The sequence below is a fragment of the Chiloscyllium plagiosum genome, unplaced genomic scaffold, assembly GCF_037043375.1.
Source record: "Chiloscyllium plagiosum isolate Xiang-an unplaced genomic scaffold, Cpla_swu_hap1 HiC_scaffold_27, whole genome shotgun sequence".
In the NCBI taxonomy this organism is placed as follows: domain Eukaryota; kingdom Metazoa; phylum Chordata; class Chondrichthyes; order Orectolobiformes; family Hemiscylliidae; genus Chiloscyllium; species Chiloscyllium plagiosum.
The window spans coordinates 60,958,537-60,973,669 of record NW_028270165.1 but is presented as its reverse complement, the minus strand read 5'-3'; the positions used below and the strand labels follow the sequence as shown (position 1 = coordinate 60,973,669).

Sequence of the window (15,133 nt, the reverse complement as noted above, 5' to 3'; positions counted from 1 at the left end):
AACATTCAGATCTGATGTCTTATTTGAATCACAAACTTGAAAAGAAGGCATGTTTAATTCAAGACTAATCATTTTAAATACAACCTTGCAGTAACATTTCAGCCTCAGGTACAGAACAATTTTGTGCTTAAGATAAAAAGCAGGAATCTGCTCCCAGCTTAAAATTATTCTAAACCTAACATTGAAGAGATTCTGACACAATCTGTCAGGAAGCCATTTTATGGTAAAAAGTTTGCCCTCCTTGCTAAAAAGCCATTTTGTAAAACAATTGTATCAGACATGCGAGATGTGCAAGGTTACCTTATGACATCTCCCACTTAATTTAGACTGGTACTTCTTTATAGGAACTTATCTCGTCACCAGACGCCTAACTCGGTTGGATTTGTTTTTCCCACCTGATGGATAGCTCAAGGCCTTTAGGAGTGACCAGTCAAGCACACACAGATCTGTCAATTAACTTCTCTTCATTGCAAATTATTGTCTTTCACTGTTATCTGTCTAATTAAGAACATGCAATGTTTTTTGTAAACTTTTGTCTAAAGGAAGCCACTTTGTATCAGTACATTGGAGTAGCCTGCTGGGGCACTTGAAGAGCTGGTACCCTACTCTCCTAGGAGGAGAAAGTAAGGTCTGCAGATGCTGGAGATCAGAGCTGAAAATGTGTTGCTGTAAAAGCGCAGCAGGTCAGGCAGCATCCAGGGAACAGGAGAATCGACGTTTCGGGCATTCCTGAAGAAGGGCTTATGCCCGAAACGTCGATTCTCCTGTTCCCTGGATGCTGCCTGACCTGCTGCGCTTTTCCAGCAACACATTTTCAACCCTACTCTCCTAGGTTATTAGAACCTAGTTAGTTTAGCATATAGGTGTCAGTGTTACGTTGTAACAGTGATGCTACTAGTGAATAAAGGGGATGACTAAAATTAAACTAAACTGTCTGTAAGAGGTTTTTATTCCAAACTTCCAAAGAGTACGATCTTTCAGACGAACCAAGAAAGAGAGGCTTACGGGTCTGAGTCCATAAGGGCTTCCCTAGGCCATGTCAAATCTGTACTTTAAAAATAGCAGGGAATAAATCAAGAAAAATGAAACAAAATTAAACATAAATGCACATTTGGTGCTCGTGCTTAAAGGTTGTTCATTAGATAGTAAACCAGAATTGGGGTCTCCCAGGCGTCTTATCATGCCCTACTTGTGGAATTCCCACTCCCTTACATCTAAGTATTAGTACCCAGCTATGATTTATAACAATATTTTCAACGACAGAAATAAAACATCTGTTATAAAATAGACATAGAAATATACAACACCGAAATAGACTTTTTGATCCAACACATCCATGCTATCCTATATAAATCTGGTGACCCATTTGCCAGCATTTGGCACATATCCCTCCAAACCCTTCCTATTCACACACCCATCCAGATGCCTTTTAAATGTTGTAATTGTACCGGCCTCTACCACCACTCTGGCCTATTTACTCTATCCACCCTTCAGGATTGTATGAACCTCTATCCGGTCACCCTCAGCCTCCGACACTCCAGGGGCAACAGCCCCTTCCTATTCAGCCTCTCTTTATACCACAAATCCACCAACACTGGCAACATCCTTATCAATCTGTCCTGCATCCTTTCAAGTTTTACAATATCCTTCCTGTCCTATAGCAGGGAAACCAGAATCGAATGCAATATTTCAAAAGTGGCCTAACCAGTGTCCGACACAGCTGCAGCGTGACCTCCCAACTCCTACACCCAATGCATTCAATGGGCCAAATGGCCTTTTTATGCACTGCAGGGATTTTATGATTGCTTCATATGGTGTATATCTGATATTCACTGTTATACAAGCTGCATGGCTATGATTTTTCACCTTCTAATATAATAATGGAATTACATCCTGTATTTCTTGTAATCATTTTTATTTAATAGGTCAGCAGGAAGTCATTCAGCAACTTTTCTGGCTTCCTTTTCTGAAGCAGCCTTGACATTTCATTTTCAAAACCTTGACTCAGCTCCATTTCCAGCACCTTTATAGGAAGGTTGTTCCAGGTCATTGTCACCTTAATGAAGTTTTCCTCTTAATGTATACTTCATGCTACCTGGCTGCGTGAGGGTTTTTGGGTTTTTGTGTCATGGATAATATATGATCAGCAGGCATCTGGCAATCTACAGAAATTGTCACCGATGTTATGTTCATTTGACTGTACTGACCGTGATCACTTATTTTGTGATTTTATTTGCAGGAAGACATGGGGAAAGAAATCTGAAACCAAAAGATACATCAACTTCTGACAGAGCCACTTGATTCACTGGGACTTTAATATCAGCAGCCATTCACATAGAGAAGAAATGTATCCTTTTGTGTGCTTGAGAGATTTTGGACACTGGTGCGGCAGGAAGAATACTGAGACACCTGAGTGAGGGAAATCCAGTGCGCTGACTGTGGAAGTTGCTTCATACCATTTACTCAGCTTTGAGGATCAAAATCTTACCACTCACGGTGGGGAGAGACTGTGTACCCTTTCTGTTTGTAATTTGAAACACAGAGTGACACAAGGAAAGTTTCCCCCCCATGTGGAAATGTTGGTACTGTGGGAGAAGATTCCCTTTCCTATCGATGCTGGAAACCTACAGACGCGTTCACATGGAGGAAAGGGGAGAGGCTGTTCACCCTGCGGACAGGGATTTAGTGAGATGGGCCATCTGCAGAAGCACCAGCGTGTTCATGTGGAAGAGAAGCCATTCAAGTGCTCCATGTGTGGGAGGGAGTTCACTCGGTCATCTACACTGCTGGCCCACCAGCAGGTTCAAACCGGAGAGAGGCCATTCACTTGCTCTCTGTGCGGGAAGGGTTTCACCCGCTCCTCCCACCTGCAGAGACACCAGTGAGTTCACATCCCATCGCAGGGGGATTGAAGGAGCTTCGGCCGAGTGCCATTATCGACTGCATTAATAACCCAGTTCTGGGGACTCCCGGGTTTGAATAGCAGATGGTGGAATTGGAATTCAGTCAAAAATCTGGAGGTCAGAACCTCATGATGAGAAAAACATCCCTATCTGATTCACTCATGTTTTAGGGAAGGAAACTGCTGTTGTTGGAAAGGATTCACTCAGTCGTCCCAGCTGCATCCTTTACCTGGTCTGGTCTACACGTGACTCCAGATCCACAGCAGTGTGGTTGACGCTTGACAGCCCCTCGGTAAATGAGCAGGGAGAATCTTACTTGGATACAGGGTATGGGTTGCAATTGCTGAGTGAAGCAATACTACCTCCAGGTTAAGGCTGTTCCAAGGATCCAATTACAAAGGGACAACTCAGTTGACCAACAGTGAAGAACGTGGGGTGCAGGGGAGTGTGTACGCTTTGACCTTGAGCAGTTAAAAATACAAATAAGCTACTCTTTCTATGCCTTTTTGCTGGGGAGATCTGAAGCTGTAACAAAGTGGGTCACAATAAAAGTTAGGCAGCATGAGAGGAGCAGGAAAATCGACGTTCCAGGCAAAAGCCATTCATCAGGAATCTGATTCCTGATGAAGGGCTTTTGCCCGAAATGTCGATTTTCATGCTCCTTAGATGCTGCCTGACTTGCTATGCTTTTCTAGCACCACTCTAATCCAAACTCTGATCTCTAGCATCTGCAATCCTCACTTTTGCCACAATAAAGGTTACCTGAACTTACCGAAGGACTCAGACATGGAAGGCTATGAGATCCAACAGGTTTTTTTTTGAAAGCTGCTCGTTTCTTTCAATCTCCAGTGCGAGGTTTCTAATGCCATATATTAGAAGGAGCAGTCAATGTGTAGCTCGTATTATTCGAAATTGTTCATTTTTCAGGACTGCAGGTTCATCATTTCCTCAGCATTGTAAAGTTTACTGGCACCAGTGGGAGTTGTGGGCTGTTTTCATTAGAAACAAAGTTAAAAATCACACAATACCAAGTTATAGTCCAACAGGTTTATTTGGAAGTACTAGCTTTTGGAGCGCTGCTCCTTCATTGGGTAGCTGTGGAGCAGGATCATAAGACACAGTATTTGTAGCAAAAGGACATTGAATGATATATTGAACGAACCTAGATTGCTTTGAAGTGTTTCATGTTTAGAATGGGTTTCAGATTTCAGTTCATTAATATATAAATTCCAGAACTTCTTTAAAGTCACAGTCTCGAGATAACTGAAGGTTTTATAAAAAGAGGTGACATCTCAGCTCAGTCAATGCATGAAAGGTGTGAGGTTTGAGCCTATCTTGAGCCAGACTGGTTCTATTTCCAAAGTAGGAATTTATAAAATATTACATGGAGTGATTGCCTGCAGATTGTGCACTTTTTGAGCAAAATAGAATGTATCTACAAATATATTTCTGCAAATGCAAATTCACCCCATAGTCTTATGTCTTTCTTTCCTGCACAGGACCTCCAACCAACATTATACACCAGATATATTGATGATCTGTCTTCCTCTGGACCCATGGCGAGGAGTCACTGAACTAATGACACTGATATTAACAAGTTTCATCCCACCATCACACTCACCATGGACTACTCTTTAGTATCTGTCTCATTTTTGGACACATGCGTCTCGATAGAAATAGAATCAGTCTGACGTAACATTGGGACACAGACAGACTTTAACTTAACACCTTCAATGCATTATCTGATTGAGATGACACCTATTGTTAAAACCTATCTTGAGAACATAACTTTTAAAAAGTTTTGGGATTTACATACGAAGGAATCGAAACTAGCATGGTCATTCTAAAAGATGATAGAGGTAAGCTAAATTTGTTTAATATTACATTCCATGACTCTGCAATCCTGTTGCTAAAGAGTCTGTGTATTATGATTCTGCTCCACAACCACCCGATGAAGAAGCAGCGCTTCGAAAGCTAGTGATTCCAAATAAATTGGAAATAAATAAATAAACGGTTGGACTATAACTTGGCATTGTGTGATTTTTAACTTTGAAAATCTGTCAGTAATAACCAGCATCTGCATACTGCGCATGCTACTCGGTGTCAGCAACTTCGCTTGTTGGTCATGCGACACGGGGAAACGCCCCACGATCTTGTTTTGGTGAGCCAATGGGACGCTCTGGAGGACCGGATGGGGACTGGTCCTCCTGCCAATCACAGCAAACCTATAGACTGGATGCGGAAGTCGGACTATGTGCTTCTTAGGTTGGTACTGCTTCTCTCTCTCTGAATTAAGATTGAGCTTCAGCCCAGACTGCAACTTTCTTCCTCTGTCTAACATCTGTGAGTACAGTGTTCTCTTTTCTCACACCATTTTCCATTCCGGGGTTCAGCTGTTGACTTGCAGACATTGAAGCGAAATGGAGTGAATCCAGGGAGGGGACAGATTCTGGGAAAGTTAGTTCAGTTCTATGTCTCAATTGAAAAACACAGGGTAAATGCAGGAACCTTTTATCAGAAATGATGTGCAGATGTACAGATGTAGATGTCATTCTACACCAATCAGTGCCAGTTGTCAGACAGATGCAGCAAGCAAGGCAAGTGGTGTATTAGCAAGAGGAATTGAGCTGAGAGGTGGGGATGCCTTCCTGCAATTAGGGCGTCATTGAATACGTCCAAGGCTGAGTTCATCTGATTTTTGAACAACAAAGAAGTGGATGGTTATGGGGGAAAGCAAAAAAATGGTTTTAAGACCAGTATAGATTGGTTACAGAAACAGACCCTTCAGTCCAACTAGTCCATGATGATCAATTATCATAATCTCGTCCTATTTACCAGCACTTGGTCCATAAGCCTTTAAACCTTTCCTATTTATAGACCAATCCAGACACCTTTTAAATGCTGTAATTATACCAGCCTCCACCACTTCCTCTGGCTGGTCATTCCATACACGCACCACTCTCTTGTGAAAAAGCTCCCCTATTATGTCTTTCCCCTCTCACCCTGAACTTTTAGTTCTGGACACCCCACCTCACAGAGAAGACATTGTCTATTTGCCCTATCCATGCCCTTCTGTAAGGTCACCCCTCAGCCTCTGACACTCCAAGGAAAACACCCTCAGCCTGTTTAGCCTCACCCAAGAGCTCAAATCTTTCAAACCTGGTAACATCCTGGTGAATCTTTTCTGAACCCTTTCAAGTTTCACAACATCCTTCTGATGGCAAGAAGATCAGAGTTGCACACAATATTTCAAATGTGGCCTCACCAATGTCCTGTACAGATGCAACATCACCTCCCAACTCCTTACTCAATGCTCTAACCAATAACGGACAGCATACCAAATACTGCCTTCACTATCCTATCTATCTGCGACTTTACCTTCAAGGAACTATGAACTGCACTCCAAGGTTTCTTTGTTCAGCAACATTCCCCAGGACCTCACCATAAAGTGTATAAGTCCTGCACTGATTTGTTTTTCCAAAATGCAGCACCTCGCATTTATCTGAATTCAACTTCATCATTCATGTACTTATCCTAATGTCTTTTAAATGTTCTAACTGTACCTGTGTCCACCCCTTCGTCTGGACATGCATTTCACACACAAACCACTTTGTGTTTTTAAAAATAAGTGCCCGTTATGCCTTTTTAAAATCTTTCTCCGCTCACCTTCAAATTTGCTGCCTAATCTTGAACCCCCACCAAGGGAAAAGATATCCGCCATTCACCTTATCTATACCCCTCATGATTTTATAATCCTCGATAAGGTCACCTCTCAACCTCCTCTGCTCCAGTGGAAATATTTCCAGCCTATCCACCTAGATGTAGGTATCTGCATATCCACTTATGTTGGTGCAGGCTCGACAGGCTAAACAGTCTGTTCCTGCTCCCAATTCTTTCTCTGTGTCCAGAAAAGCAAGAGACCATAAAACACAGGAGAATAAATTAGGTGTCTCAGCCCATTGGGGCTGCTCTGCCATTAAATCATGGCTGGTAAGTTTCTCAATCCCATTTTCCCACTTCCTCCCCGTAACCCTCGATTTCCCCCTTGATACTCAAGAACCTATCTACATCCATCTTAAATATACTCAGTGACTAGCGTCCACAGCCTTCTGTAGCAGTCACTTCCACATGTTCACCACTCTCTGGCTGAAATGATTTCTCTTTATCTTTGTTCTAAAAGGTTTTCCTTTTATTCTAATGCTGTGCCCTCAGGTGCTAGTCTCTCCTACCAATGGAACCATTTTCCCCATGTGCACTCTGTCCAGGCCATTCAGTGTTCTGTCTGTATCAACTAGATTCCACCCCCTGCCCCCCGTCCCGAGTGTGGGCCTGTTGATCAGCATGAACCAGACCCTTCAGGTTGAGGTACAGTAGGAATTACGTTCAGCAAAGTCAGAACGGAGGGAGTGTGGGTTGGATGGAGATTTTTCAGCTTTTCTGGGCTGAGAGAGGAAAGAAAGTTCAATATAAATTAGAATTGATAGGATGGGCTGATGGGCCAAGGAGTGGTAGAATGAGTTTAATTTAGATAAATGAGGTGTTGCATTTTGTAAGACAAATCAGGGCAGGACTTACACAGTTAATGGGGAATGTTGCTAAACAAAGAGACCTTGCAGGTTCTAGTTCCTTGAAAGGGGAATTGCAGGGAGACAGGATAGTGAAGAAGGCATTTGGTACGCTCTCCTTTACTGGTCAGAGCATTGAATATAGGAGGTGGGAGGTCATTGTCATGGCCGCACAGGACATTGGTTAGGCCACTTTTGGAATAGTGTGTGCAATTCTGGGCCCCTCCTATGGAACAATGTTGTGAAACTTGAAAGAGTTCAGGAAAAATTTACAAGGATGTTGGCAGAGCTGGAGGGTTAGAGCTATAGGGAGATGCTGAATAGGCCAGGGATAATTTCTCTGCAGCATCGGAGGCTGAGGGGTGACCTTACAGAATTTTATAAGGGGTATGGATAGGGTGAATAGCCAAAATCTTTTCCCCATGGCAGGCGAATCCAAAACCGGAAGGCATAGGTTTCATGTGAGAGGGGAAAGATTTAAAACGGACCTGAGGGGCAACTTTTTCACACAGAGGGTAATGCATGTTTGGAATGAGCTGCCAGAGGAAGTGGTGGAGGCTGCTACAATTACAACATTTAAAAGGCATCTGGATGGGTACATGAATAAGAAGGGTTTAGAGGGATACGGGCCAAATGCTGGCAAATGGGACTAGATTAATTTAGGATATCTGGCCGGCATGGATGAGTTGGACTGAGGGCTCAGTTTCTGTGCTGTATGACTCTAATCATCTTCCGTGAAAGCAGAAGTGTGATTGTGAAGACTGAATTTTGAGAGCAGCTTTCAAAGATGTTTTGCCTTTACTGGAAGCAGAAGAAGTTACAATGAAATCTTTCAATTGTGAGAAAGCAACTGAGTACATGGGTACGTCTAGGATTTCGGTGGAAATTGGGAATTCATTGCACTGTGGGGATGAAGTGGTTTAAGGTTTACCAGCAGTAAGTAAAGTGGGCTGAGCGGGGAGCCTAGTGAAGGGTTAGGTGGATTTTTGAGTTAAACTGCTCATTTCATTCAGCCTTCAACATTGTATTTCCAATGCTGTGCATCAGAAGGAGCAGTGAGTCAGTAACTGGTATCGTTAGAAGCCTTACGGGTTTCAGTACTGCAGGTATTGCATTGTTTCATCAGCATTGTATTGCTCTTTGGAGGGTTGGTGTGGACTTGTTGGGCCGAAGGGCATATTTCCACATTGTAAGTAATCTAATCTAATCATTACTGGCAGCAGTGAGAGGTGTGGGCGATATTCACGAGAAATGATAAAGCAGTTAAATAATACACATACGAGAGGGCAGAATGGGACTTGTCTTTTAATTTGAAGAAGCTGGGAGGTTCTGGGAGCTGTGATCCAAGGCAAAAATAAGTGCGGTAAATCATAGAAGTCCTACAGTGTGGAAGTAGGCTGTTCAGCCCCTCAAGTCCACGTTGGTCCCTCCGAAATGCTTCCCCCTCACCCCGCCCCCACCCCACCAGCACCACCACCAACCAATCCAGTAACTTCTGGTGGGTAAGATTAGGACTAGAGGTCATGGCCTCGAGATTAGAGGGAATCGGTTTAAGACACAGATGAGGAGGAACTGCTTTTCCCGGAAAGTAGTGACTCCATGAAATTCTCTGCCTATGGAACCTGTTGAGACAGCTTCACTAAGAATATTCAAGACACAGTTGAGTAGGTATTTGCATGGTGGGGAATGAAGGGTAGTTGGGAAAATGCAGGTAGGAGGAGCTGAGACGATGGATAGATCAGTTATGATCTTAATGAATGGCACAGCAGGCTTGAGAGGCCAAATGGCCGACTCCTGCTTCAATTACTATGAAACTATAACCCTGCATTTCCCATAGCTAACCTGCACATCCCTGGGCAATTTAGCATGGCCAGTCCAAATCAAGGCAGGTGAACAATGTAGTGATGTGAAAATGAACATCAGAGTATGATAGAAAGGGACAAGGAGAGTAAATGTCCCAGCAATCAAAGTTGGATTCTAAAGATCACAAATATTGAACCTGAAGACTGTATGGCTGAATGTGTGCTGCATCATAACAAAAGTGAATGAATAGACTGCACACATCGAACAGAATAATTTTGATCTGAGACTCCTTACAGAGACATGGCTTCAGGGTGCCAAGGATTGGATCCTGAATATTGAAGGGGTACGTGGCATTCTAGTCAAATGAGAAACTAGGTAAAGGTAGAGGCACTGCCAATCAAAGCACTGATCACAGGGTAGTCTGGTGTCAGCTCAGATTTCAGGTCCTGATTTCTCTGCCGTCTGTTGATCTCCCTGTTTCCACAGAGTAAAGTGTCAATCTGTTCTCAGCTCTGCAGGATTTCTGCTGAAGCCTTGACACCCCCCCCCCCCCCCCCCCCCCCACCTTTTACACCTTCTGGAACAATAAAACATTCAGTCAATCATGACCCAACTCACAATCTCCCAGCCTGTCAACCATCCAGACAAAGAGAATCATCGTAGCAGGGAATAAAACAAGAAAAGTGAAACAAAATTGAGAATAAATAGGTGCTTGTACTTAATGTTTGCTCGTTAGGTCGTAAACCAGAAATCGGTGTCTCCCAGGGTTCTTATAGTGCCCTAATTGAGGAATTCTCGCTCCCTTACATCTATGCCAGGTGCTGGCAGGTGGGACTAGATTGTGTTGGGATGTCTAGTCGGCATGGACAGGTTGGACCGAAGGGTCTGTTTCTATGCTGTACATCTCTATGACTCTAAGTATTACCACCCAGGCACGAATGATAAAAATATTTGCATCAACAGAAATAAAGCATCTGTTATCAAATAGACATAGAAACACACAGCACGGAAATAGACTGCGATCCAACACATCCTTGCAGACAAGGTATCCTATGTAAATTTAGGCCCATTTGCCAGCATTTGGCCTTTATCCCTCCAAACCTTCCTATTCACATACCCATTTGGATGCCTTTTAAATGTAATTGTACTGACCACTTCCTCTGGCAGCTCAGTGCATAAAGGCACCACCCTCTGTGTGAAAACATTGACCCTTAGGTCACTTTTAAATCTTTCCCCTCCCACCTTAAACCTATGACCTCTGGTTTTGGACACCCCCACCCTGGGGAAGTATGCTTCCCTATTTATTCTATTCATGCCCCTCATGATTTTATAAACATTGACAAGGTTATCCCTCGGCCTCTGATGCACCAAGGAAACAGCCTCTCTTTATACCACAAACCCTCCAACCTTGGCGACATCCTTATCAATATGTCCTGCATCCTTTCAGGTTTCACAACATCCTTCCTACCCTGTAGCAGGGAGACCAGAATCGAATACAATATTCCAAAAGTAGCCTAACCAATGTCCTGTACAGCTGCATCATGACCTCCCAATTCCTATACCCAATGCATTCAATGGACCAAATAGCCTTTTTGTGCACTGCAGGGGTTTTATGATTTTATTCTGTGACCCAGTCAATTTTAGTCATTATCTCTAGTGCATGACGTGTCAGGGTGGGATCACTGGTACCAGAATTGCATGCAATACTACAAAAGTGGCCTAACCAATGTCCTGTGAAGTGTACCAAACACCACCTTCACTGTCCTGTCTACCTGTGACTAAAAGCCTGCCATAGAGTCATACAGCATGGAAACAGACCTTCAGTCCAACCAGTCCATGCCAACCATAATCCCACATTAAACCAGTCTCTCTTGCGTGCTCTTGGACTGTATCCCTCTAAACCTTTCCTTTTCATGTACTGAAACAAATGTCTTTTAATTCTATCGGCATCCACCACTTTCTCAGGAAGTTCATTCCACACACGAACCACCCTCTGTGTAAAATTAGTATTTGAGTAGCAAGGATGGAAAGGTTCAGAAAAGCTTTACAAGGATGTTTCCAGGGTTGGAGGGTTTGAGCTACAGGGAGAGGCTGAATAGATTTCTTTCCCTGGAGTGTTGGAGGCTGAGGGGTGATCTTACTGTAAATTCATGAGGGGCATGGATAGAATAACTATACAAGGTCTCTTTCCTGGGGTAGGGGGGGTCCAGAAGTAGAGGGCAGAGGTTGAGAATGAGAGGGGAACGATGTAAAGTTCCATGCAGAGGGTGGTGCATGTATTGAATGAGTTGTCAGAGGAAGTGGTGGAGGCTGGTACAATGACAACATTTACAAGGCCTCTGGATGGGTGTTTGAATAGGAAAGGTCGAGAGAGAGATGGACTGGTAAATGCAGCAAGATAAATTTTGGATATCTGGTCAGCATGGGCAAGTTGGACCGAAGGGTCTGTTTCCATGCTGTACATCTCCATGACATTGAGGTTGAATAAGTCCTGATCTGATTTGCATTTCCAAAATGCAGCACCTCACATTTATCTGAATTAAACTCCATCTGCCACTCCTCAGCCCAAGATCCTATTTTAATCAGAGGCAACCTTCTTCGCTGTCCACTGAATCTCCAATTTTGGTGTCATCTGCAAACTTATTAACTATACCTGCTATGTTCACATCCAAATCATTTATATAAATGACAAAAAGTCGTGGATTCAGCACCGATCGTTGTGGCACCACTGGTCACAGGCTCCAGACTGAAAAGGAACTCTCCACCACCATCCTCTTTCTTTTACCTTCAAGCCAGTTCAGTATCCGGTTGACTAGTTCTCCCTGTATTTCATAAGATCTTACCTTGCTAATGAGTCTTCCATGAGGAACTTTGTTTGATTGATTTCCTAAGCACAAAGCCATGATGACTATCCCTAATTAGTCCTTGCCTTTCCAAACACATGTAAATCCTGTTTCTCAGGATTCCCTCCAACAACTTGCCTATCACTGATGTCCGGCTCGCTGGTCTATAGTTCCCTGGCTTTTCCTTACCACCGTTCTTAAATAGTGGCACCACGTTAGCCACTCCAGTCTTCCGACACCTCACCTCTGACTATCGATGATACAAATATCTCAGCAAGGGGCCCAAGAGTCACTTACCTAGCTTCTGAGGATTTATCCACTTTTATGTGTTTCAAGACATCCAGCTCTACCTCCTCTGTAATGTGGACATTTTTCAAGACGTCACCATCTATGTCCCCACATTCTATATCTTCCATGTCCTCCTTCACAGTAAACACTGATGCAAAATACTCATTTAGTATTTCCCTCATCTACTCCGGCTCCACACGTAGGCTGCCTTGTTGATCTTTGAGGGGCCCTATTCTCTCCCAATTACCCTTTTGTCCTTAATTTATATAAACCCTTCTAATTCTCCTTAACCCTATTTGCCAAAGCTATCTCATGTCCCTTTTTGCCTCCTGATTTCCCTCTGAAGCATACTCCTACCACCTTTATACTCTTCTAAGGATTCATTCGATTTGTCCTGTCCATACTTGTCATATGCTTCCTTCTTGTTAGCCTACTCCTCAATTTCTCTAGTCATCCAGCATTCCCTACACCTACTAGCCTTTTCTTTCACCCTAACAGGAACGTACTGTCTCTGGACTTTTATTATCTCATATCTGAAGGCTTCCCATTTTTCAGCCATCCTGTGAACATCTGCCTCCCAAACAACTTTTGAAAGTTTTTGCCTAATACCATCAAAATTAGCCTTCCTCCAATATAGAACTTCAACTTTTAGATCCGGTCTGTCCCTTTCCCAAAGTGGTCCAGCACTAACACCTCAGTCACCTGCCCTGCCTTACTTGCTAAAAGTCGGTCAGGTTTTGCACCTTCTCTGGTAGGAACATCCACATACTGCCTCAGAAAATTGTCTTGTCCACGCTTAACAAATTCCTCTTGATCTAAACCCTGAACGCTGGCAGTCCTAGTCAATGTTTGGAAAGTTAAAATCCCCTACCATAACCATCCTATTATTCTTACAGATAACTGAAATCTCCTTACAAATTTGTATCTCAATTTCCTGCTGATTATTAGAGGTTTATATTACAATCCCAATAAGGTGATCATCCCTTTCTTATTTCTCAGTTCCACCCAAATAATTCCCCTGGATGTATTCCCAGGAATATCCTCCCTAAGTCCAGCTGTAATACTATCCCTTATCAAAACACCACTCCGCACCTCTCTTGTCCCCCCTGTATCTTTCCTATGGCATTTGTATCCTGGAACATTGAGCTGTCCATCCCTGAGCCACATTTCTGTAATTGCTATGATGTCCCAGTCCCATGTTTCTGACCATGAACCCTGATTTCATCTGCCTTCCCTGTTAGGTCTCTTGCGTTGATGTAAATGCAGTATAACTTCAGTCCTACGTTGTTCTCTGCATTATTCCTTCCTGCCCTGACTGTTTGATTCACTCCCTTTCCCAACGGTACGAATCTCGGGTTAATCTCTTTCCTCACTATTTCCCTGGGACCTATCCCTCACCTTACTCATTCAGCAACTTTCCTGGCTTTCTTTCTGCAAGCAATCTTGACATTTTATTTTCATATCTTGATCCAGCACCTTTGTAGGCAGCTTGTTCTAGGTCATTGTCCCCTAAATGAAGTTTTCCTCCATACACACTTAAGGCTATCTGGCTGCATGAGGGTTTTCAGGTTTCTGTGACCTGGATAATGTGATCAGCAGGCACCTGGCAATCTACAGGAATTGCCATCAATGTATCTTTACTTAACTGTACTGACCGTGATCACTTATTTTGTGAGTTTATTTTTGCAGGAAGACATGCGGAAAGAAATTTGAAAGCAATTGATACATCAACTTCTGGCAGAGCTCATTGATTCATTGGAACTTGAATATCAGCAGCCATTCAAGTTGAGAGGAAATGTTTGCTTTGGTCTGCTTGAGAGGTTTTGGACACTAGTGTGGCAGGAAGAATACTAAGTGAGGGAGTGAGGGAGATTCAGTGTGCTGACTGTGAAAAAGTGCTTCAAACCATTTCCTCAGCTTGGGGGAATCAAAAACACACCCCTCACGGTGGGGACAGACTGTGTACCCGTTCTGTTTGTAATTTCAAACCCAGAGTGACACAAGGAACACTCTCCCCATGGGGAAACCGTGGAAATGTGGGGACTGTGGGAAAGGATTCCCTTCCCCCGCAGTGCTAGAAATTCACAGACGCGTTCACACCGGGGAGAAGCCGTTCATCTGCTCAGTGTGTGGGAAGGGATTCGCAAATTCTTCCAACCTGCGGGCGCACCAGTGGGTCCACACGGGAGAGAAGCCGTTCACGTGCTTGGTGTGCGGGAAGGGGTTCACGCATTCATCTGCACTGCTGACCCACCAGCGGGTCCACACTGGGGAGAGGCCGTTCGGTTGCTCAGAGTGCGGGAAGGCTTTCCGTCGTGTGAGCAACTTGAGGAAGCATGAACGGCTCCACACGGGGGAGAGGCCGTTCACCTGCCCAGAGTGTGGGAAAGGATTCATTGATTCTTCCAGCCTGCTGAACCACCAGCGGATCCACACAGGGGAAAGACCATTCACCTGCTCTGTGTGTGGGAAAGGATTCAATCATTTGAGCAATTTGCGGCAGCATAAGCGGGTCCACACAGGGGAGAGGCCATTCACCTGCCCTGAGTGTGGGAAGGGATTTACCAATTCTTCCCACCTGCTGACCCACCAGCGGATCCACACTGGGGAGAGGCCATTCACCTGCTCCAAATGCAGGAAGGGCTTCACCTGCTCCTCCTACTTCCAGAGACATCAACGAGTTCACGTGCCATCACAGAGAAATTGAAGGAATGACGGATAAGTACCATTT

At 43.9% G+C, this 15,133-nt stretch overlaps 1 protein-coding gene across 1 annotated transcript; it reads left to right on the top strand.

Moving 5' to 3' along the window:
• Positions 1-4,877: 4,877 nt before the first annotated feature.
• On the top strand, positions 4,878-15,109 carry LOC148144378 (uncharacterized). The gene is made up of 2 exons (XM_087974668.1): positions 4,878-5,246; positions 14,092-15,109. The coding sequence occupies exon 2, from the start codon at positions 14,420-14,422 to the stop codon at positions 15,107-15,109; it is 690 nt and encodes a 229-aa protein (XP_087830794.1). The 5' UTR covers positions 4,878-5,246; positions 14,092-14,419.
• The last annotated feature ends 24 nt before the right edge of the window (positions 15,110-15,133 follow it).

Bases quoted from the DNA above. Each gene is read 5' to 3' on its own strand.
- LOC148144378 (XM_087974668.1), top strand. From the start codon at position 14,420: ATGGGGAAACCGTGGAAATGTGGGGACTGTGGGAAAGGATTCCCTTCC.